Source organism: Drosophila kikkawai, chromosome 2L (assembly GCF_030179895.1).
Source record: "Drosophila kikkawai strain 14028-0561.14 chromosome 2L, DkikHiC1v2, whole genome shotgun sequence".
Classification (NCBI taxonomy): domain Eukaryota; kingdom Metazoa; phylum Arthropoda; class Insecta; order Diptera; family Drosophilidae; genus Drosophila; species Drosophila kikkawai.
Genome location: NC_091728.1, coordinates 10,932,227 through 10,953,794, shown reverse-complemented (window position 1 = coordinate 10,953,794; position 21,568 = coordinate 10,932,227). Strand labels below are relative to the sequence as shown.

Sequence of the window (21,568 nt, the reverse complement as noted above, 5' to 3'; positions counted from 1 at the left end):
TTTTATTTGGGGAATCAAATGGCACGGTGGGGCGGAGCAAAAGGGCTTTTGGTGTTTCTATCAAGGGTATGCCTTACAATTTTATTATACATTTGAATAAAACTATTATTCATCAGGCTCTCTTTCATGTGTCTTTGTTTCTTAATTTAATTTGAATTTCACAAAGCACGGAAATAGTGTAAATTCCGAACCAGGTGAGCTCCAGCAAATTTATTTACTTTCGGAAAACCCATAAATAAACCCGATGAATCAGCGCCGCTGTCTTTCTAAACTCTCCCCAAGTTCAATGTACACTCACCCGCGAATCTGAAAACCGAGGCCAATGATCCAGCCTGCACATTATCCGATCGGAACGTCCGCCGACCTGTGTACAGAGCACAGATCACAAAGTCTATAAACTAAACAAATTAGCGCACCGAGCTGAAAGTACGCATATCTGAGGGCAATCTGCAGAAGACAACTTGGTGCTAAATCGATCATTAAACAGGCCTAAATCCAAGAGAAGGGAAGCGAGTTTAACGAGTGCCATAATTGGAGTGGAGGGCATTGGGTATGAAGCTGATTTACGAGGCGATATGGATACACTCGGTACTTTATCCACAGCTAAGTGGATCATCTATGAAACTGGCACCTGAAGAGTGGCCAATTTTAGCACAAGTCATGCCGGAGAACGAGTATAAAAGGGTTACTCCTCCAGTGTTAGAACATAGTCAGCCTCAGAAGCCATGAGAACCATCAGCACCTTGGTATTCCTTGCAGCCCTCCTCGCTGTGGCGGCTGCCGAGCAGAGTTCCGGCAGCAAGGCCAGAAAGGAGAGTGGTAAGCCAGCGTGTCTTAGCCACTCTTGGAGACTCTTCTTTAACCTCTGATCCTTGCAGCTCTCTCCAAGATCGTGCCCCGTCTTCTGTGGAACCTTAAGCGCGGCGACAACCAGGAGAGTCACAGGAACTCACAGCCCATTATCATAGTGCAGCAGCCCAGCAAGAACTCGGACTACGATGAGGACAAGCACTACCATCACCATAGACCACACTATCCCTACTACCCGTACTACCCACCACCACCGCCACCCAGCCGTCCACCGCCGCAGTTCCCAGGAATGGAGTACATGAGCGCTACCGGCAGCGGACCCACTTACCTCATCATCAACCCCAACAATGCGCAGGGCATCTACCTGCCATCGTCCAGCAGCAATAGCACCAACTCGACCAGCGCCCGCCGCAGTGCCTTCGTGCCCACGATCGCCGATCTGCTCCAGGGCCTCAGTCTGGATGATCTGTCTGACGGCAGCCTGTTCGAGGATGACTCTGATGTGGTCGAGGCCGCCGAGGACGGCACCGTAGAGCTGGCCGCCGACTCTAACGGTAGTTCGTCACTGGCCCACGATGACCGCGATGAGGACTTAGTCTCCGAGGAGGAGATCGAGGCACTTGATCGCCAAAGCAACCGCGGCGTGAGTCCCAAGCACCTGGTCTCGATCCTCATGCAGGACAAGCGGCGTCGCCGCATCCAAGAGGTCCTGGCCGGCATCTATATGAGGAACTACAACCTGAACAGAAAGTAGTCGAGTGAATTGAAATTGTGAGAGCCTGAATAAAGAACGGGAACCATTCCTACCCAGCCACACCGAAAGTTTGCCGGACGTTTTGTCTTCGTTACGGGGCGCACTTTATCATAGCTCCCCAGAGAAATCTAAGCCGAGTTGCCCCAGTTGCTGCTGCTCCGCATTGTTACGACTTGTGGAGTTTGCCGTATAGCACTAAAATAATCTGCAACTGCAGTTAAAATATTTATTTGCAATTCCCCAAACTAACGTGAGCTCTGCCTCTGCCCCTGTCGAAAAAAAGAAAGGCTGCCTACCACCAACGACAGGTGGCACAGGTGATGGGCGAGGATTTGGGGAACTCGACGGCGAACGGTAAAAGTTGGGCGTGATGAGCAGCTGCAGTTATTGTTTCTGTCGAGAGCAACAATTCCAATGGGCAAACTTGGAGCGTCTGAGTTGCAATTGAGGCGAAGGCCAAACTTTCGAAATATCTAAAATAAAGTACATACACCTTAGCATAATTTGCGAATACTTCGGGATATTCCACCTGCCGGACTACAATCTTAAAGGGTAATTATGTTTTCGTTTAATCATCAAAGGCATACAGATCATTTCATTTTCCCCGAGCTCAAGGCGCCAAACCCATAATTCCATTTTTCTCTTAAAGGCAGGCAAGCCTTCGTATCCCCAAACAGGCGAAACTATAGTTTTAAGCAAGCAACTCTGTTGACCTTAAACCTCACCTGCGGCTATTTAAGGCAGAAGTAAATCAGCAGCGCCTCGGTTGCCGTGCACCTGAGCTATGCATAAACCTGAGCTCGGAAATTCCTTTTACCTTTACCTCAACCTCAGCAGTTGGCCATTTTCATTGTTGCCCTGGCTGTTGCCATGAAATAAGATAGAAGGTGGAAGAGAAGGTGGCTGGAGCGCAGACAAAAAAGATGCCAGGTGCTCCAGCTCCTGCTGGTGCCACTGCTCCGTCTCCGGTTCCTGCTCCTGCTCCTGCTCGTGCTCTTGCTCCTGCATTCCGCATGAGTCTGGCTGCCGGGCTACCTCACTCCCAAGCCAGACTTTTTCCGTTTTTCCAGCTACCTGTGTCTGGGAGTTGGTCGTTTGTTGCATGTCCTACGGCAGCCGAACTTGTTTGAAATTTGACGTGTGTAGTTTGCTGACCAGGAGCAGTGGGCGGAAGGGATTGGCAGCTGGAGTGGCGTCTTTGGGGCGGGCAGAAGGGCGCTGCACTTACTCTTCCAAATTTATGTGCAGACTGCAGTTGCAGTTCGTTTCAATTTTTCGCCTTTTTCCTTCTAAGCAGCCGCTGCAGCAGCCTGCTTCTGTGTTTTTGCAGGCTTCCCCTAACAAATTGATGAATGTCTCGGGCCTGGGCCTGGACCCAGGGAACACTCTCGCCGAAAAGCTTTGTGAGTGGCGTGCGATTTGGAGGAGCCTGTGCAAACTTTAGTAAGATGAATGTTTGCCCAGGCAAATGACAGACACCGAGTGAGTGGCTTCCATCTTGATTTTTGAGTCCATAATGACAGGAGAGAGCTGGCCCAGAGCTCTGGGAGGTAGACCAGGTCCTGTAATTGGTTACAGGAGAGAAGAGAAAGCCCAGCCCCTAAGCAAGGGACTCTAGAAATAAAGGTGGGAAAGAATCCAATGACTGTACCCTTAAAAGCAAGTTGTTTTCACTTTTAAAAGAGTATTTCAACTAGCTGATACTCGATGTTCCGTTTTTTATAATTATTTAAGAAAATATATATATATATTTTGTCTAAGAACACGATATTTATCGCAACATGTCGGTAAAACAACACATCGCTGCTGACTGGCCAAAAACGAGAACCGAAAAGGCCATCAAAGGCAACTGGATAAGCGGAGGAGATGCCTTGGTCTCGGTTTGCAATTTTACAAATGGATTTGTTGTAATTTCTTTTGCCACAGCACCTGATGCTCACATAGTGCAAACAGAGCAGACGAAAAAAGCGGCTAAGAACGGAGTAGGGCAGAGCACACAGAGCTGAAAACAAAGTGGAATAGAAGGCAACAAAAGCAAGAAGAGTTAACCAGGAGCCAGGAGCCAGCATCCAGGAGCCAGCATCCAGAAGCCAGCAGCCAGGATTCACGAACGGTAGAGAGACCAACTTTTACACTTTGCACATTTTCACATATGAAAATATTTTTTGCAAGTTTTTATCACTAACCGTACCCCCCTACCCCAGCAGCATCCCTTCCAGAGGGGCACAAAACATTTATGGGATTTGTGTTTGCCAGACATGTTTGCATTTTGTATATGCGATATGTTTGAAAATCCCGTTTCTGCCATTTCGTGTGCAAAGACAGAGCAAAAGGATATGGCCGGGACAAAGGTGGAATGGGAAAGCGGTATGGGAAGGGCCTTCCATTTTGTTTTTCCTATTTGCCGAGCTAAGCATGTGTGTGTTTGCGTCTGGCCTCGCGCAGGAGTGTCTGCTCCAAGTTAGAAAGTTTCCACACACATAACGAGGAGCCCAGAAAACCAAAAAAAAATGTTTGCCCACATAGGCAGGAAGTTAATGTGCAATATGATTAGCATTTTGGCGATTCATGAATATTCCTCAAGCTAATTTGACCAAATAGTTTAGACTCAAGAACTGCCGGAAGTGAAACATTTACATTTATGTAATACCTGAGGGTATTATAACGAGAAGCTTAGCTTTTCTCAGCATTGTATATAAATAAATGCAACCGAAGGTTATTTCTATGAAGGGAGCAACTCCCACTAATGGTTGTCTATTTCCAGCATTTAATCTCTGAATTTCCTTCGTCTTTGGTTATAAATATACATCAATGTGGTGAGCTTACTGTTATAAGCTTTATTTAATAATGTACTTTCCTTAGATCTCAGTTTTTCGACTTGTCAAGACCTTCTTGTCACTTAAATGCCGTGTCGCCGACCTTGCTCTTCCCCGGTGACAAATTTACACTTTGCGTGTCAATTTTATTGCGCGCCATTTCCCTGGCTGCAGCCAGAAGTTTTGTATATATAAAGTCGCGTCCATTATTAATATACGATGACCCCTCTGGTCGGCTAGATCCTAATGACCGCAAGTGACCATTGAGCAGCTCCCCTGCGAGTTCTGTCGTCGTCTGGTCCGCTTTACAAATGACTTTCGCTCACGTTAGCGTCGCCAACTCAAGTCATAATTTTCCATCGTAATTTTCTATATTTTTCCAATTTATTATGTCCAAGTTTTTGTTTGTCTGCTTGGGCATTCCATGTCCTTGATTAGTTCGTTCCTAGCTTTTTCCAGCTGTCTTATTGCGGGGCTGGGCTGGTATTAAATTGGATTTAGCCTGGCCAACGCCAAGGGAATATCGAGGTTATGTTGACTTGGTTTTAGTGCTTTGGCCAGCTTTTGTTGCGATTTGTGTTTGGAGTTTCCATTTGATTGATGTGATCGATGGAGGGTTGATTGAGTGTTAAGTGTAACAGTTTGAGATACGAAATTATGGCATTTTCAGGACACGGCATTGGTCGAAGGAAAGACAACAACAATCTATCTAAACTTAAAGATATAAATTACTGAAAATTAAAGAGTTTAGTTATGTTTCTTTAATAGTACAAAGTGGGAAAAGGTATAGTATATTCTGATTTCCATACAATAAATTCAAAATTGTTTAAGTCCCACAATAAATTTATATTAAGTCTTACACGTTTGAAGTTGTAACACCTGAAAACAGAGCGCATGCCAATGGATATGTCAGTTTGGTTTGGACTTTTCGACTTTTTTGAGTCCCTTTGTAGTACTATCCGATTACGGGCAACGCCTAGCATAGTTTTTTACCCTCTGACGGGCATCCGTCGTCTCCCACCTCTTCCCTGGGCATTGCGCACAATATGGCTTTGCTATTTTTACTCAGCAGGTATCGGGGCAGGGGCCTGTGAAGTGAACCGACGACATCCCAGCGCCGAGGAACGTGACCAAGGCTGACGCAGGGCCAAAGATATTCCCTTGCTCAAGAACATCGATAAATCAGAGAGCATTTGCCATGCACACGCCCGCTGCTAAAGATCGATACTTGAGCAATACTCAGACCCATCCAGCCTTACCTGTTGCGCAGGCGCCTCGCAGGTCTCTCCAGTTCCCAGGTCCCACCGTAGATTAACGTCCTGAGATAACAAAATCTGAGCGAAACAACCGCTACAGCCATAGCCATAGTCATGTTGGCTAGTGCAGGCACCAAGCTCGAGTGTGGGTTCGGGTTTCGGCAAGGCCAAGCTGGCACTGAGGTAGACTGGACAGAACCGCACTGCAGCAGACACATAAATCATTTTGTATTAATATCTTTTTTTTTTTAGGTCTCTGCCTTTCGTTTCTGCAACTTTGTTTTGTTAGTTTTCAAATCGATTTTCAAATTTATTTGCTGTGTGGCGGCTAGTGGCGATAGTTTTTTTATACAATATATTTGTATATAAATAAATTTTAAGCCAAGTAACTAAATATCAGAAACATATCCCAAACCTAAACGCTGATTGAATAACATCCTAATCACAGTGCTTGGCCCCCCAGGCTGAATTTGAAAATGAATATTCAGAAATGGGGGGAAAAAACAAACTACGATGAGAAAAGAAAATAGAAGCCAACTCAAGCGGTCCAACCACTTGAAGAAAATCAGATAAACAAGCTGAATTGAACTTAGTTAGTCGGAAATTATCATAATGCGTTACACATTGTGTAGGCAGCGAAACGAAATCCTAATCGGAATCGGTATCTTAGTGAAATATTCAAATAGCCTTAATTATGCATGGGCCAGACTATTTTTGTGTGTATTTTTTGACTAATTAACAAAACACAAAATTCCCTTCGGAGAATTCGTTGCTCTGAGTGAAGGGGTTTCATGAATCTAGCGCTCACCCCCCATTGAGCTGCATTTTGGAAATTGTTTTATAAATTAATTACCTGCCGATAAAATCAAAAAAGGCTATGAGGTAAAAAAGAAGCTGAAATCTTGTCGTAAAACTGTTTCTGATTTCTGATAGCAGGTAAATGTACATTGGGTTAAGTTCGACTGAACTGAAAATGATAAATTTGATAATTAATAAGAACCTATTTTAGTTTCACTCGAGAATACACAATTTAAGAAAAATATTCACATATTAAATACATAAAACGTATGCCAATAGTTTCTAAAAATAGTCACTAACAATTTAATTGACTTAAATTGCTTTCTTTCCCAGATTTAGTCGTTGCCGAGACACTGTCGTCATCTTCATATCTCTATTATCTCTGAAATCAGTCGGTTCTTTGAACATTTTAGTTGGTGCGTTGCTTAAGGAGGATTCTCTTTGTATACCCTATAATAGAGGCAGAGAGAGGTATATGGTTTTTCTTGAAATTTAGTAGCAAAGGTAATAAATCCTTTGGAACCTCATGAGGTATAATTTATCTTGTTTTGTCTGTCTTTCTACATAGTTGGCTAAAACTTTATAAATTTATAAATTCATATAGCACTTTTTGTGGTTAAATGGTATTGCATAGTCGCTAGATATGATTCTGTCTTGGTCAGTTGATAGTCAACTTTTTAATAGACAATCAGCCGCACTCACGCTCAGGCAGAGAGTAGCACTTGTTCTAAATTAATCTTCATTAGGGCAACTTGGACAATAACAAAATGGACGGAGACCGGGCCTGGGGCATCTGGCCAGCCATATGTTGCAATGCCCCAACACTTTCCCCGGCCGTCTGCCCGGAGAGTGCCGCAAACTTTGATTGAATTTTCATTAAATTTTTCGCTGCGGTAGGCAACTGCGCGCCATAAATCAAAAATTCAACTAGAAAATGTTGTCAACTTTTCACTTTTAATTAGTTTGGCAGTGTGCGAACACGGAATTTTAGGTCACGCTCTGCTGGCATAAATCAAAAATTCACTAGAGCAAATATCGTAGATGGTCCTGGGCACCTGAAACTGCGAGGACCTTGCAAATATTTTGGGTTCACATAGCCGCAGCACACTGTACTCTGCGGGTGAGTGTGAGTTTATGGACTCTGTCATACCTGCGGCTTGCTCTTCTTTTTTTTGTGCCTTTCCACCTAATTTTTGGTGCATAATTTTGGGCACTTTGTCAACGGAATGTTATTAAAATTTTCATATCAACTGCCGCAAAAATTAAACTGCATAACAATCTTAAATTTTTAGCTTGGAAGCCCGGGAACTGGGCGCTCTTATTTGGGCTTTCAAGCGTCTGTCTCGGCCAGAGGGAAAGCAACAACTGTTTCTGGTCTGGCATAACATGCCGAACATAAGCTCCAGACAGCCCCCTCGACCACTCTGCCAAATGTCCTGTGCCTTCCTGGCTCTCAGTTGAACCTATCCTGCAGACATGTAAATTATGTTGGTTTCTGGACGGTTTCGGACGATTTGCAGCCAGTCAGACAGAGTCCATCCCCAGGGCCCTTTCCAATATTTTTGATCTTCTTCAACCGGTCTGTATATATGTACATAATAGTATTGTTTGCTTTTTGGGGAGCAGCTCATTTTTGACATTCCTGTTTGTTATTTATCGGACAAAAGTTGGGGAAAAGGAGGAACTTTTGATATGTAAAATAAGAAATATATTTTTCTGTACTTCAAATTTTTCTATCAACCTTCATAATTTTACAATCTTTAATGTAAGTCCCTAAGATAGATTTATATCTTTCCTAGCCCACTAGAAATATTTTACCATATCAGTGATATTATCAAAGAGCATAATCATTATTCTGAATATCATTTAGCTTTCAGTTTTATTTCTCTCTTGCTCGATCACTTTAGGAAAGCTCTTTGCTGTTGTTCCTCGATAGTGAGCAAAAAGAAAGCTTTCTTCCGCTAACATTAACTAAAACACATCTGTTACGTAATCAGGGCTTTTCCAAAAGCAAGGCAAAGTCAAGGGAACGGCAACGACGACGACGACGGGGGGTGCTCCCACGCATGTGTGTATCTTGCGGATACTTTTTCGCTTGTATCGCATGCGGTTGGCGTGGATTGGATTACAAACACAATAAAATAACAATTAGTTTTAGTACGAAAAGCAGAACAACAAAGACAAAACAAGCACGATGCCGACAGCGTTGCGATTGCCCCATAAAGAAAGATGAAATACAGAGGCTCCGCATCAAGGCCAAGTTAATGGGGGTGGCTTCGACTCGGAAAAGTTCTCAGTTAGTACTTGAAGCGTTAAAGTTGGCAGGTTAAAGTTAATGAATTTAGAGAAAACGTGCGATATGCACTGATAATTATGTAGCTAAAATGAAAAATTAACATTGAATATAAATGGTATTAGGATGCTTGCTTGGTTATATACAAACTTTAAGAATACAAATTTATTTATAATTTTCTTGATATATTTTCATTATTATCATTATATTTTTTCTGAAGCCTTCATTAGTAAATTCTGCTCCTATTTAAATTTTTAACATTTTGCCAAGCAATTCTTTTAAAAAACACAATATTAAGAGATAAGCAAAGCTCTCAACAAGTGTAGTTGGTGTTGCCCTAGTCAAAAGCTGCGGTATATCAATCATTGCCCCAGATAAGAAGAAGTCTTGTAGTATTAAATTCTAAAAAAATTGTCTATTACTGATAATGCATAGCACCTTTACTAAAGAAAATATTACCACTAACAAGTTTATTCTTTGTGCTAGGAATTAACTTTGCTCTCTTAAATTAAAACCCTCTATCAACCCTCCATTCCATTGCCTACTTAGCTATGTGGTTTCTTTGGTGCGTTGCCCTGCTGTCTTTACAGTCGAATGCCCACGACACTGGCCTTGGTATGCGGTTCTCCTGGCCGCAGGATGACTTCGCCTCGCTCGTCCTTGTAGTCTGCGTAATTCTGCGAGAGCACACACTCCATATGCAGGGCGGTCATGAGGCGCGTGGAGTGAAGGTTGGTGCAGGTGGAGGCCATCACAGGGTAGCCCCGCTCGCGGCCCAACTCGATAGTGGCGGCCACCAGCCGGGATCCGACTCCCTGGCGACGTACAGAGGTGTCCACGCCGAGCATGTAGAGGTACAGGGCCCGCTCGACGCCGTAATGCTTGAAAATATTGGCCCGTCTCTCGATGCCAGCCAGGAATTTGTGGATCTTGTCCAGCAGGCACTTGACCTCCTTCTGCTCGACCTCCTGGAACTCTCGCTCCAGGTCCTCGGGCACCATCTCACCGGCCAAGACCACGCCCACAATGCGGTCACCGCTGCTCCGATCGATGGCCGCCAGCGACAGGCCCTGCGACAAGAGGGAGCGGTGCAGCTCCGATTCTGCCGGTGTTACTTTGCTCTGGTTGGGATCGGCCTGCGGGATCAGCATCAGCGGCTCCTGCTTGAAGAAGTGCACGGCAAGGAAGGCCTCGACCTCCTCGAAGTCGTCCGGCGTCAAGGCGCGTATGGCGATCGCTGACATCTTTCCCAGTGCCCGCACGCGAAATGAGACTGAGTAAATTTAGCGCAATTTACTTGTTATATATGCCAGAACACATGCAATGAGCTTGCTCTCCTCCGCCGAAGCTTTTCACGAATCAGAATTTTGGTTCTGAATCTGAATCTGAAATGGAGACCCACCGACGCACAGCTCTTATCAGAGCTTTGTGTGAGTGTGGTTGCTGTGATTGGGCCGTTATGGTTGAATGACTCGGGAATCGGTGAATAATTCTCTCAAGCAAAGCAGTGCCGACTCAATTGACACCACCTGCCGTCACAGGTGATCTTTAGTGAATCGCTCCAGAACTTGTTTCAAATATATAATATCGAACCACAATAACAAAGGCAAATAATAATGATAAGTAATCTGTGATCTGTGCAAAAATTCAGCTAAACCCGAAACGTTTTAACTCTTAGGATACTTCGTCAAAGTTTCTAGAAGTATTTCTAAGTAGCTTTAAAAATTCTGGAGAATACTTTTAGCTCGTCCTAATACTATTTATAAATACCTCTAAAGGGAAAGTAGTCTGAGGACCAGGAAAAACTCTGAAAGAATTGATTCAAGTAATCATTTAGGAACCTTACAAATAAAGAAAACCATTGGGCTTCATAATTTTTTGTTGCTAGGACCCAGCAAGACTTTTACAAAGGCTCAGAGATTGGTAGTAAAAGCTGGCCAAAAAGGTAACCCCAAGTAGCCGAGCGATTAGGGTCGGATGACCCTCACTCTGCTTTTGAATGGAGAATAAGGCTTTGAGTGATGAGTGGTCGGTGAACCATAAATTGAACAGGTTTGGGGGGCTTTGTTAGCGCTTTGCATGCGACATATGTCAGTTGCAAAGTTCTCACACCGCTCTACCCACGTGAATTGCCTTTAAATAATTTATAAATCGCTGTTCAAATGCAAAATGCAGGTCATTAGGGCAATTTGCGTGACCCCGACTCCGCCTCCGCCTCCATCTCCGCCACCGCTCAGTCACACGCATTCATTAACCCTTTGTCGCCGGCTGTTCGCAGTTCTGCGCCTGTTTGCCTCGGCTGCGGTGTCGGTCCAATTTGTTTGCCACTTCGCCTTGCCCCTCGCTGTCTTATCCCACCGTTAACCGCGTTTTGTTCTCGTTCTGACCGTTTAAAGTTAAAAATAATTTTTTATTTATTTACTTTTATTTCATTCTGGCTTAGCTGCGCTCACGCGTTTTATGGGAATTTAATTAGATTTAAAAGCCATAAACAAAACCCTGTCTCGCTCCCACTTGAGGTTTGCCTTTTTGTATTTATTCGATATTTTTGAGTGGCAATTGTTTTAAATTATTGGCGTTTAATTTGTTGCGTCACTTTCAAGGCTTCCAATTGATGACTTCAGAAAGAAAACGAATTAAAGTTTATTGAAATCGATTTTCGCTGGGACGGGAGAGAAGGTGGGCTGCCCGGCAGCATTTGTAGCCATTTTGCGCGTTTCAAGTTTAATTTTCGATTTTTATTTTCGTGTTGATGACAACACCCGGCGGGGTGGGCGGGCTTTCCCGGAGTACGTGACCCGCTTAACAAATTTGTGCGTGTTTGGGTTCGCCCGCCGCCACCCTCCATTTCCACTGGCACACTTATTTCACCCCCCCCAGCCGGCTTTATAGTTATTGCAGTTTTATCTGCTTGACCATTTCAAAAGTCACTTTTGGCCTTCTACTCGCACACTCTCTCCTTTAATTAAAAGCAAATGCACTCGAGTGTGCTGGGAGTGGCTAGTAGTGGGCCGCCGATAAAAACGGAACTGCGACCTGGCTTTCCCACGTTCACTTTCCGGCTTATTGGAGGCTATCTCTTTGAACGCCCATGTGTAGTGATCGGTTCAATCGGGCGTTCAGCCCTATAGTTATTTGCTTGGCCCACAGTCGGGGCCTTTATCATCCGATGGCTGGCAGTGGCAGCCACTTAAGGGCCTTAGTTAGCATATAGCCAAGGCCTCGGCAAAGTAAACAGTTGGACTGTGAATAGCTGAGGCTAATCAGTTTGTTCGGGTTGAGAGACACACAATAATGATGGGCTTTACAAATTAATAGCTTTATTAATACCCTGCGGACTAAAGTCAATCTTAAGATTTATTCATGACAGATAAAATATGTATGTTAATATAAATTCAATCCCAATGGATGTGGTCCCAAAAAGTACTTGCATTGTTTCTGATTAACAAGATTTTAAATTTATTTTTAACATCACCAAACGAGTTGATCAAGAAATCAGTCTTATAAGTAAACTCGGTTTTTAGCTACAAAATTCTGGCTTAAACTTCCAGTTTCACTTGTTTCTGTTCGAGTTTTATGTGTACAGACCAGTAGCCACCTTTTATTTGTCATAGAAACTCTCGGGCCATACCGTTGACTTTTTCAAAGACTTGAATATGTAACTTTGGTGTTTATTGGCTTTTTATAGGTATCATTAAAGCTTGGTACAAATCGAAATACCTCAATATAACCCGTACAAACCATTCGTCAACCCCGCCTGGGGTCTTTCAATTTTTGTATACAAAGCAAAATATATTAAAAGGGTTTGTTTTTTGCATATGAGTATAAAAATATATGTACTTATTCACCTACATATATCAAGTATTTTTCATTTTATTTATCCTATTTCTATTCCGTTCTCATAAAAATTTGTCTGAGACTGTGGGATTTCAATTCAATTTAATTCAAAAAATGAAATAACTATTATTCAAATTTGTATTGTTGTATCAGTGTGAACTATAATAAATAGTAGTCTGAATTAATCAGAAAAATGATTGAAAACAAGTCTTTATAAAATAAAATACACTGAATGATTTATAATTCAGATACATATGTATTCAATATTTTTTGTTTTAGGTGTACCTGACTTCCACTTAAATTATTTTACAGCAATGATATCTCATTTAATTCACTGAAATCGGTTTAAATTGGTTCCCAATTGGTTTAAAAACTTTTTAAATGAATTTATCAAACAAATATACAATATATAAAAACATATAAACAAAAAAAAAACGCACGCAACTTTTATTTTCACATAATGAAATTGACATTGGGCAACGTTTAACTTAATCTAACCGAGTTAACGGCCAACTTTCTGGGTTGCCGGCGGTTAATGCGGGTGGGAAAACTCCAACGTAGGGGGTGGGAAGGGGTCCTGGACTCACCTGAACTTTTAGTGAGAATCTCCCGGAGATTCTTGCCGTTATCCGACTGATGTTCTCGGTGGCCCCTGTTTCCCTTGCCACACACTAGCCAAACGATAATTGATAAAAGATAGTCGATGCTCGATAACAGATAATCGATGTCCGATGTCCGATAACCGATAACCGATAACCGATAACAGATGAGCGATGGGGCCAATTGCGCGACACGTTACTCCAGCAAAAGTTTCGCAACGACTACTGAACCGACAATTGGAGCTGCCCCAACGAGCGCCACAATGTCATCCACACCCACACACACGCACACCAGCCCCGTAGGACACACACGAAAGTGGACGTGGAACATTTGCGATTTCCTTGCGCGACGTTTCCTGCCGCCGCGAAGAGAGCGGAGAGCAGCGCCGGCAGGGCAAAGAGTGCGCCTCCTTTACCGTTAGCGCGCAACTCAACGAAGGTCAAAGAGCGGCAGCCAGAAGCGAAGAGCACTTGTGGAACGCATTCGGATTGGGAGAGCGTGCAGGTTGTTGCTGGCCCAGGTGAGTCCGAAATCCCTGTTTCTTAATGCGACTCCAACTCCATACACACAATTAATTGTGTTAACTCCAAATTAAACCTTAAGACATTAAACTAAACATAGAGAGCCAGTGGGAAAAAATGCCGCCAGAGTGTAGAGAAAAGACTCCAGTGAGCCACTCTCACCTGCAGTAGCATTAAATATTTAAAATTATTGATTGCAGTCTGGAATCTCCACCCCCGCCCACCACCCACCGCCCACACAAACAAAACAAGCTGAACGTTACTTTGTAATAACTCCACCAGGGGGGCCAAGGCTCTCTTTGGTCTCTCTTCATGAGGCGTATAAGACGGAACGGTGTGGAAACTGGAACACGCACTGTTGCTTGTGCAGGCAAAGAGAGCGGGTCATAAGAGTGTGGACGGAAAGAGCGAGCAAAAGAGAGCGAGAACGGCGGCTGCCTGTTGATAAGCATTTACACAAGGTAATTTCGGTGGGTGGGAACTTCTTGGGCAGCGTTACTAATGTAATATTTAAAGAATTTAATATATTGGCTATCTTTTAGTTTAATTTGGAAAAAAGAGTTAATTTAGTAAAATAATGAATAAATTACTACTATAAATGACAAAAAAAAATTAAAATTAAATAATTATTAATTATTTAATTAATAAAGTGTCTTAATTGTATTCAAGATTTAATTTATTAATGTAAAAAAAAGCTCTGGATATGTTCCTTTGTGGACGCAATAACGGGGATGGCTAGATTGACTCGCCTGGTGATGCTGCTCAAGTAAAAATACTCCACACTCGATACGGTTTCCATCCACACCTTCCATCCACATGGCCCCCACCTTCCGGGCAAGTTCCAACTCCAATTAGGGCCAACTCTGTCCATTACAGACTGTCGCGGTGGCCCCAGCGGACCTCGGTCCCAGATAACCGCCCGGCAGGCCTCTCCGTTAATCCCCGATGTCGTTGCCAAACATTCAATCAAACGCTGTCAAAAGTTGCAGCGCCGAAAGCTTAGCGTAACTTTGAAAATTCCAAAGCCCACACCGAGATAGGGGGTAATGTAATGCAAGTATTTACAAAAACAAAAAATGCATATCAAATTGTTGACTTAATAAAGAAGGGGGAGACTCCGATGCGATATCGAGAGCAGCATGAGCCAAGGGTTCCTTATCACGCTGGCAAGTTTTTTCCTCGTTTTGTCACTGGGGATTTGGGGAGATTTTCGTGGGCGAAGAGGTCGTTGTTTTTCTTTTCACCTTTTGGCAATATTTGGAACGATTTAATGTCTACAAAGTTTCCCAACTGTTGCTATCAGTTAGAGGATTTGAAACTGAGCACTGAACTTTTGTCTCCGAACGTCTGAGACAGGCTGATATTTGATGGGATCCTTGATATGGAAGGGATGTGTGCATAATCGAGGGATAATTTGAATTTAAATTGGAAAATAATGGAAGGAATAATACATTTAATTTATATACAGCTGTGTTCACGGAAATAGCAGTGCCCAACGACCTGCACGTTTAAGATCGGAAAATCCTGTTACAAACACTATTTTCATAAATTTTTTTTTCATAAAAGCTTAGTATATTTAATTATTAACAATACCACAATCATTTAATTTAGGTAACATAAACCCTTTAGAAGATATAGCTAATAACAACAAAAAAGGTCTATATTATGCCGTTCATTGAAATAGCAGTGAAAAACTAAAATTCTTCATAAATTTAAAAATATCGTATAAGAAACCTGTTTCTTCTTAAATTCTAATTGACTATGATCTAATATTTTGTTAAATAGCCTTTAGAAGCTATCATAGCCTCATACCTTGGTGGCAAGGAGTCCACCAAGTCTTAGCAACGCTTGAGGGGATTATGGTCTCATTCCTCCTGCACAAATCGCCAAAGATGCGGCTTAGAAGTCGGAAACTTCTCTAATACGTCGCCCTTGATGTCCCCCATAAGTTTTCGATCGAATTTATATCCGGGGACTGCGCAGGCCATGGCATTGCATCCACTTTTCCATTAAGAACCCACTCCTTGGCCACCTTGCTGGTATGATTAGGGTCACTGTACTGCTGAAATGCGCAAATTAATGGAATATTTTCCTCAGGATACGGCTGCAAGACAGTTTTTAATATTTGGACATAAACATAATGGTCTTTGATCCCACAGATCATATATACGGGACCTAAAACGTTGTATGAAAAGTATACCCAAACCATGATTTTTAGGCCATCGTTTTTTACTGTCTTCAGCGTATGGTTTGGGGGGCACTATCTATTTGGAGGTCTTGTCTTGTCCTATTCCACCAAATAAAACCAGTTTGGAGTCAGTTGTCCAAAGGATATTACGCCATTTGAATAGTGGCAGTTCAAGTGGCTATTGGCGAACTCGGATCTGGCCTTGATATGCCTGTAACCAAGCAGTGACATTTTCCATGGACTTCGCGAATCTAAAATTTATTCAATAAGTCCCCGGCGAATGGTCCCATGACTGATTCCTATGCCAATTCCCGCTCATATATCCCTAGAGGATGCATAAGGACGAGCTTTGCTGAAGCGAAGTACGCGTCGAGCCTGTATAATTGTGGTTTTGCGAATCGTACCTCGGTTTTTTTGGGTTCGGTTCATATTTTATGACTTATAAACTATTTTAAAAGAACAATTTGAAAGATTTAGAGACTCTTTACATGTTTTGCTCTTCTTTCTAGGCTAAGTAATCTGATACCTTTCTCTCATGGAGCAGTAAGGTCCTGCGCCCACTAAAATATTTTTTTTTGCGTTGTAAAGGTGTATTATAGTATAAACTATAATAACGACCTTAATTAAAGTCATTTTTTACAAAATTAAAAGAAATTTCGGCACTTTTTGCGAAAGAAAATTAAAAACTGCTATTTCAGTGATCGACCAAAACGAGCTGCATATGTGAAAAATATCAATAAAACATAAAAATAGAGCAAATCTAACGGAATTTTTTCTCGATTCTTATCTTTATGTTCCATTTTACAAAAACAATGTGCAATAGATCAGCTTGCAAAAAGGAATATGTACAAAAAAACGTTTTGAAGTTGTTCCTCTGTCGCACTGCTATTTCAGTGAACACAGCTGTATTTAAATATTAGGTATTAAAGAAATACTTAGAATCTGAAATAAATATTTCTTTAAGTATTATCTATACGTTTCTATTGTTGTTTTCCTCCCTAAATCTGAATACCCTTTCCATTCCGCTTTTGAAATAAATTTTAATAGATTTATCTAGCATTTTGCCGCCTGTACATTTCAGCCTTTTGGCCAGTCACATCTGGCCACTGCAGAAAGGTCAGCGCCGAGTCCCAAAGTAATTAGACAAAATGATTTGTAAAAAGAGAGGATTTTAAAAGAAAAGAGGACACCGTCTCACCTTGTCTTAGGATCTCAAAATCAATGACTTGATGCAAAGCCCTAGTCAGGTCCACATCAAAGGCAAAGGGATGATGGGAAATAATGAAAAACAGAGGAGAGAGGAAAGCGGACCTACCTCCATTTTCCGAATAGCTGACCGCGTGGGCTCGGGGTTCTTAAAGTCAAGACGTCAGACTGATTGTTCCCGACGTCCATAAAGAAGCAGAAGGTGTTGGAAAATCAATAAGCGGCAGAGCGTGAAAAGAGATAGGCAACTGAAAACGCAGCCGCCTGACGTGGCGAACTATTTTACACCTGAACTGTCTGACCTGTCAAAAGTGAGCGCAGTTGGGGTGGGGGTGGGGTCTCGGAAAAACAAATAGAAAATCGCTTAAAGACTTCGGAGCGGGAAACACAATGCGAGAGGGCCCCGGCGTAATGAAAATATATTCGAAGTGCGGTCCGAGGGAAAAAGGGTTCCTCCCTGACAGCCGTGACAGTCATAATAAGGCAGGCTGTCATAAGTTGTTGAGAGTCCATTGAAAAGGTCGTTGGATACTCTCACCCACTAGTCAGCCACCCACGCACACCCACAGCTTACACCTGCTCCTCGCACACTTGCTGGCACCTGAAAAACGGTTGGTAAAGTCACCTGGTTCGGGCTCCGAGTCGGGCGAGTATTCAAACTATGCTAAAATTGCCATCAATATTTCAATCAAAACTCAGTTTGGCGTTGCCTCAATTGCATTTGCCGAAGGAAGGATCGCAAAAAGTTACGCAGTGGGTTAACCAATAAATTCTTGGGTTAAAAAGTTTCCTTTTAGCACTACATCTATTTAAGAGAGAACCACTGAAAATAAAACAAGTGTTTTTCATATTCTGTTTAAAAAGGAATTTAAAGAGGCTACAGATAAAGATAATTTCTTATTCGGGTATTGATTATAAAGGTTACTTCAGTTTTTGTTTAAGAAATTTACTCAAACGATGAGTATTTGAAACAGTCTTTATTTATGTTATTTCAAGACAATACCAGTTATCTAGTCTAATTATATTAATCATACCAATCCTTTAAGCTGACCATATCTTTTCACCCGACCCTCGATATCCGTGCTAGCTTTAAAGGCGCCTGCCTGCCTTTAGGAGTGCAAAAAAAAAAAAAAAGAGGAAATAACCAGGAACCGACAACAACAACAGAAGTTGGCAACTTGTCAGCTGACACAGGTAGGCGCCAGTCTTGCTGCCAGCCCCCGTGTCAAGCGCCCATTGCCTGAGGCGTGTGGGTGGGGGTATAAAGGAGTGGGCCTGGAAGGAAATTCAAAGGCTGCCAATTGCCAATTGAAGCCGTAAAGTATGCTAAGCAATTTGCAGAGAGGGTGGCGTTGAGTGGTGGCGGGTGCCAAGTGTGTGTGCTGCGATATTTGTTAAGTTTCCTTAGCTGACTAGCTAGGTCCCAGTCGATGTCCTTACCGATTATATCGATGGTTGTTAAAGCAATCGAACAACCATTGTTAAGCCCCACAATCGATAACATCAACCGACCAAATTTTATTTTAATTTTTGCGAATGCTAAAAGTCAGTTAAAGTGACTTAAACTGGCACCTTCTTACCCCATATAACAAAAGTATTCCAAATTAGCTTCGGTAAAGAACAAGTAGGGGATGTGAGTGCCACTGTTGAGGGCTCAGTTTTCGGGTTTGGGTCCTGTAATGGTTGCCAGCTTCAGCCACGTCCCTTGCGGGGTGCCAGGAGAGTCACCTATGGAGTGCGAACTCTCCGTCCGGAAAGCAAATTTTTGTTGTTTCGCCGTTTCCGGCAGACGTCCAGTCACAAAGCTAATCAAAATGTCCGACACATGCACTTCACTCACTCACTCGCACTTCGAGAGCAAACTTTGGCCGTTCGAGTGCTGTTCCTGTTGTTGTTTCTTGGGCCTGGTGGCTTTATTAGAGAGCCCTTTGTTGGGCACCTCTCGAGGACCTTGTGTGTGTGGGGGCCGCCGGAAGGATACCCCGCCCCCCATCGAGCACTTATTATTATTATTAATATTTTATATACTGGTATTGGCTCCATTAGCTGTGACCACGTTTCGCATTCGCTTTTTGCGCCATTTCCGTTTCCGCTCCGACACAAAAAGTTCGTGTGATAAATTGCAAAATCAACAAGGGCCAGGAGGCGGCGGGGCATGTGGCAGAGCGGGCGCTGCTGCACTCGCAGATAAAGGAGAAAGTAAACAATATGTTAATACCGTAAATATCCGACGGGGGGCGGACAGCTAGGGCTAGGGTGCATAATGCAAGTTTTGAGTGTTTGCCCCAAGATTACCGATGGAGATTTATGATAGAGCTCGTCTCTGGCTTAATGGCAGTTTTATGATTGCTCTTCCGACCCTGCCTGCGCCTTGATTGATAGACCGAGTCGGCCGAAAGGTGGGAAACTACGCAACTACCAAGGTGGGCGGGCAATTGGTCTCAGCTGTTGTCGAAAATTTGTCACAAAGAGCGAAAAACTTAAGCGGAACTTACACATGTAATCGAATACGCTCCCTTGCCCTGGGTCTCGCTGTTCTTCCGCCCAACTGCAACTGGGCAGGCCGATCCATCAAAAGCGAAGGGCTCGTGTGTGCATCGCCACTCGAATTACCAAGAACAACAATGGGGAAGGACCCTCGAGCCACCCTCAACCGCCAGTCGTGGCTTTCCAGTTTCCACCCAACCCCAAATCCCCGGCCACATGTGCAGCCCTCATCCTCCATCCCTTGAGGGAAGGAAAACACTTTCCTCTCGTGACTTTCCCTGTGATCTGCTGCAGATGTTTGCATTTATTTTGTAATTACTGTCACGCAATGCGACCATCAAATCAAATAAAACGAATTCCATTTGCCAAAGTGGCAGAGAAGGCGATGCTGGAGTTCCTCGAAGAGTTGAGTTACAAATCAGGATTGGGTGAGGAAACTTTAGTTTAAAGTTTCACTCGGCGTCGGCGTCGGAAACCCTTTGAATTAATGAATATTATTTAGGGGAAGTTCAACGGCCGGGATCAGGACAATGAATAAATAATAAAGCGAATTTTAAGCTGGTGACACAAACGAAATGGAAATGGGATAATTATTGGGGGGCTGATTTAATTACACTGATAAATATTTGATTGTCCTTAAGTGACGCTTGGGGCGTACATTTTAAATACAAAAATTGTCAAGAAATGGTTTTTAAAATGACTGAGGTGGGGAAAGCGCCATTTGATGGCCATAAACCCAGCCCAAATGATGGAGCATTCCCGATAGACACTGACTAATAACTTATTTATGAACCCAGTTTATTGTTATGACTACATCTATGACCATGTATCCTTATATGTATGCCCCGGGAGCCGATCGGGCAGACAACAATAAATATGCGCCACAACTTTTCAATATTGATAAACTTTTTCTGCACTTTGGCCCGGGCCCATGCCAGCGCACAGAACAAAAGGGCAGCCGGAAGCTACAGTCATAACACCGGAAATGGCTCAACACAAGGACAGCCAGCGACAGAGACAAATGCCATTTGCAATTTCTGTACATAAAGCCGCTTAAGCAGCACTTCCCCCAGTCCGCTACATGTAATTTGTTTTTATGTCTGCCCCAATACGTGAGATAACGCCACGAACCGAACGAACCGAGCGAATTTTTTTTTCTTAGCCTGCACCCAACTTCGATTAACATTGGCAACATCGCAGGAGGAAATCCAGGATCCGGGAAGAGGTCGAGAGGCAAGAGCGAGAACGTGAGACGTGGGACGTGGGACAGCGGGCTCTGGGCCGAGGCCAACAAGTGGCGTCGGCCATGGCCGTGAATTCCATGTATAATTTCCGCTCGGTGCTGTCATGCGAGAGACGTTGCTTTCCTTTTCGCCTGTTCCCCTATGTCCTGCACCTCCTTTTTCACTGGCAGCGTGCAGACCAAAGTGAAAAATATCCTTGTGCTCGAAATTGCAGCCGCTGAGATGGAGGGCTTCCACAGTTGCCCTGCCAGGAGTTCGTCCTTCGTGTCGGTTTCTGAAAGCTTGAGCTCCCGTCTGACAGTAATGGAAGAATTCTCTGTATCCCTTCTGCCGTTGTTTCCATTTTCCAAACTGCTGTTTTTTTCAATGATTGATGTCATTTTTGCAGTCGTTGAGCGAGTTTGCGTTTTAAGCGAGAGTAAAGCTATTCGGTTTACTTTAATTTTTCGCATTCCCCACCGAACTCAGGCTATCAGCTTTACTCTCACATGGCGACGACAATTAGAGCCATTAACCGACCATCATATTGATAGGGATGGCTCCACCATAATGGCCCTGCCTCCAGACAGCCATCCGTCCGCCCCATCAACGACCCCGTAATGTCTCATGTGTCCCCCAGCGTGTTTGTGTCTGGCCGAGCTCTCCGAAAAGAGCCACAAAAACTTTGCCTAAAACCACCCAGCCGCCTCCAAATCCCCAGAAAGCCTCCAATTCCCAACGCCTCTGCCGGGGCGACACCCGCACGCCGCCCTGAAACG

At 43.4% G+C, this 21,568-nt stretch overlaps 3 protein-coding genes across 3 annotated transcripts in view; 1 reads left to right on the top strand and 2 right to left on the bottom strand.

Annotated features, from left to right (window-relative positions):
• Positions 1–13,362, bottom strand: part of Ddr (discoidin domain-containing receptor 2) — a 95,077-nt gene extending 81,715 nt beyond the window's left edge. Inside the window, exon 1 of the mRNA XM_070289045.1 lies at positions 13,152–13,362. The gene's annotated coding sequence lies outside the window, so the exon portion shown is untranslated. The remainder of the gene's footprint in view (positions 1–13,151) is intronic.
• On the top strand, positions 719–1,617 carry LOC108082756 (uncharacterized). Its single transcript, XM_017178271.2, has 2 exons — positions 719–819; positions 879–1,617. Exons 1-2 carry the CDS (start codon positions 726–728, stop codon positions 1,562–1,564), a joined length of 780 nt encoding a protein of 259 aa, XP_017033760.1. The 5' UTR covers positions 719–725; the 3' UTR covers positions 1,565–1,617.
• Positions 8,866–9,988, bottom strand: AANATL2 (Arylalkylamine N-acetyltransferase-like 2). The gene has a single exon (XM_017178275.3). It carries the CDS (start codon positions 9,969–9,971, stop codon positions 9,312–9,314), a length of 660 nt encoding a protein of 219 aa, XP_017033764.1. The 5' UTR covers positions 9,972–9,988; the 3' UTR covers positions 8,866–9,311.
• Positions 13,363–21,568: the final 8,206 nt, after the last annotated feature.

Bases quoted from the DNA above. Each gene is read 5' to 3' on its own strand.
- AANATL2 (XM_017178275.3), bottom strand. From the start codon at position 9,971: ATGTCAGCGATCGCCATACGCGCCTTGACGCCGGACGACTTCGAGGAG.
- LOC108082756 (XM_017178271.2), top strand. From the start codon at position 726: ATGAGAACCATCAGCACCTTGGTATTCCTTGCAGCCCTCCTCGCTGTG. The intron at 820-878 runs GTAAGCCAGCGT...TGATCCTTGCAG, and splicing joins CAAGGCCAGAAAGGAGAGTG to CTCTCTCCAAGATCGTGCCC.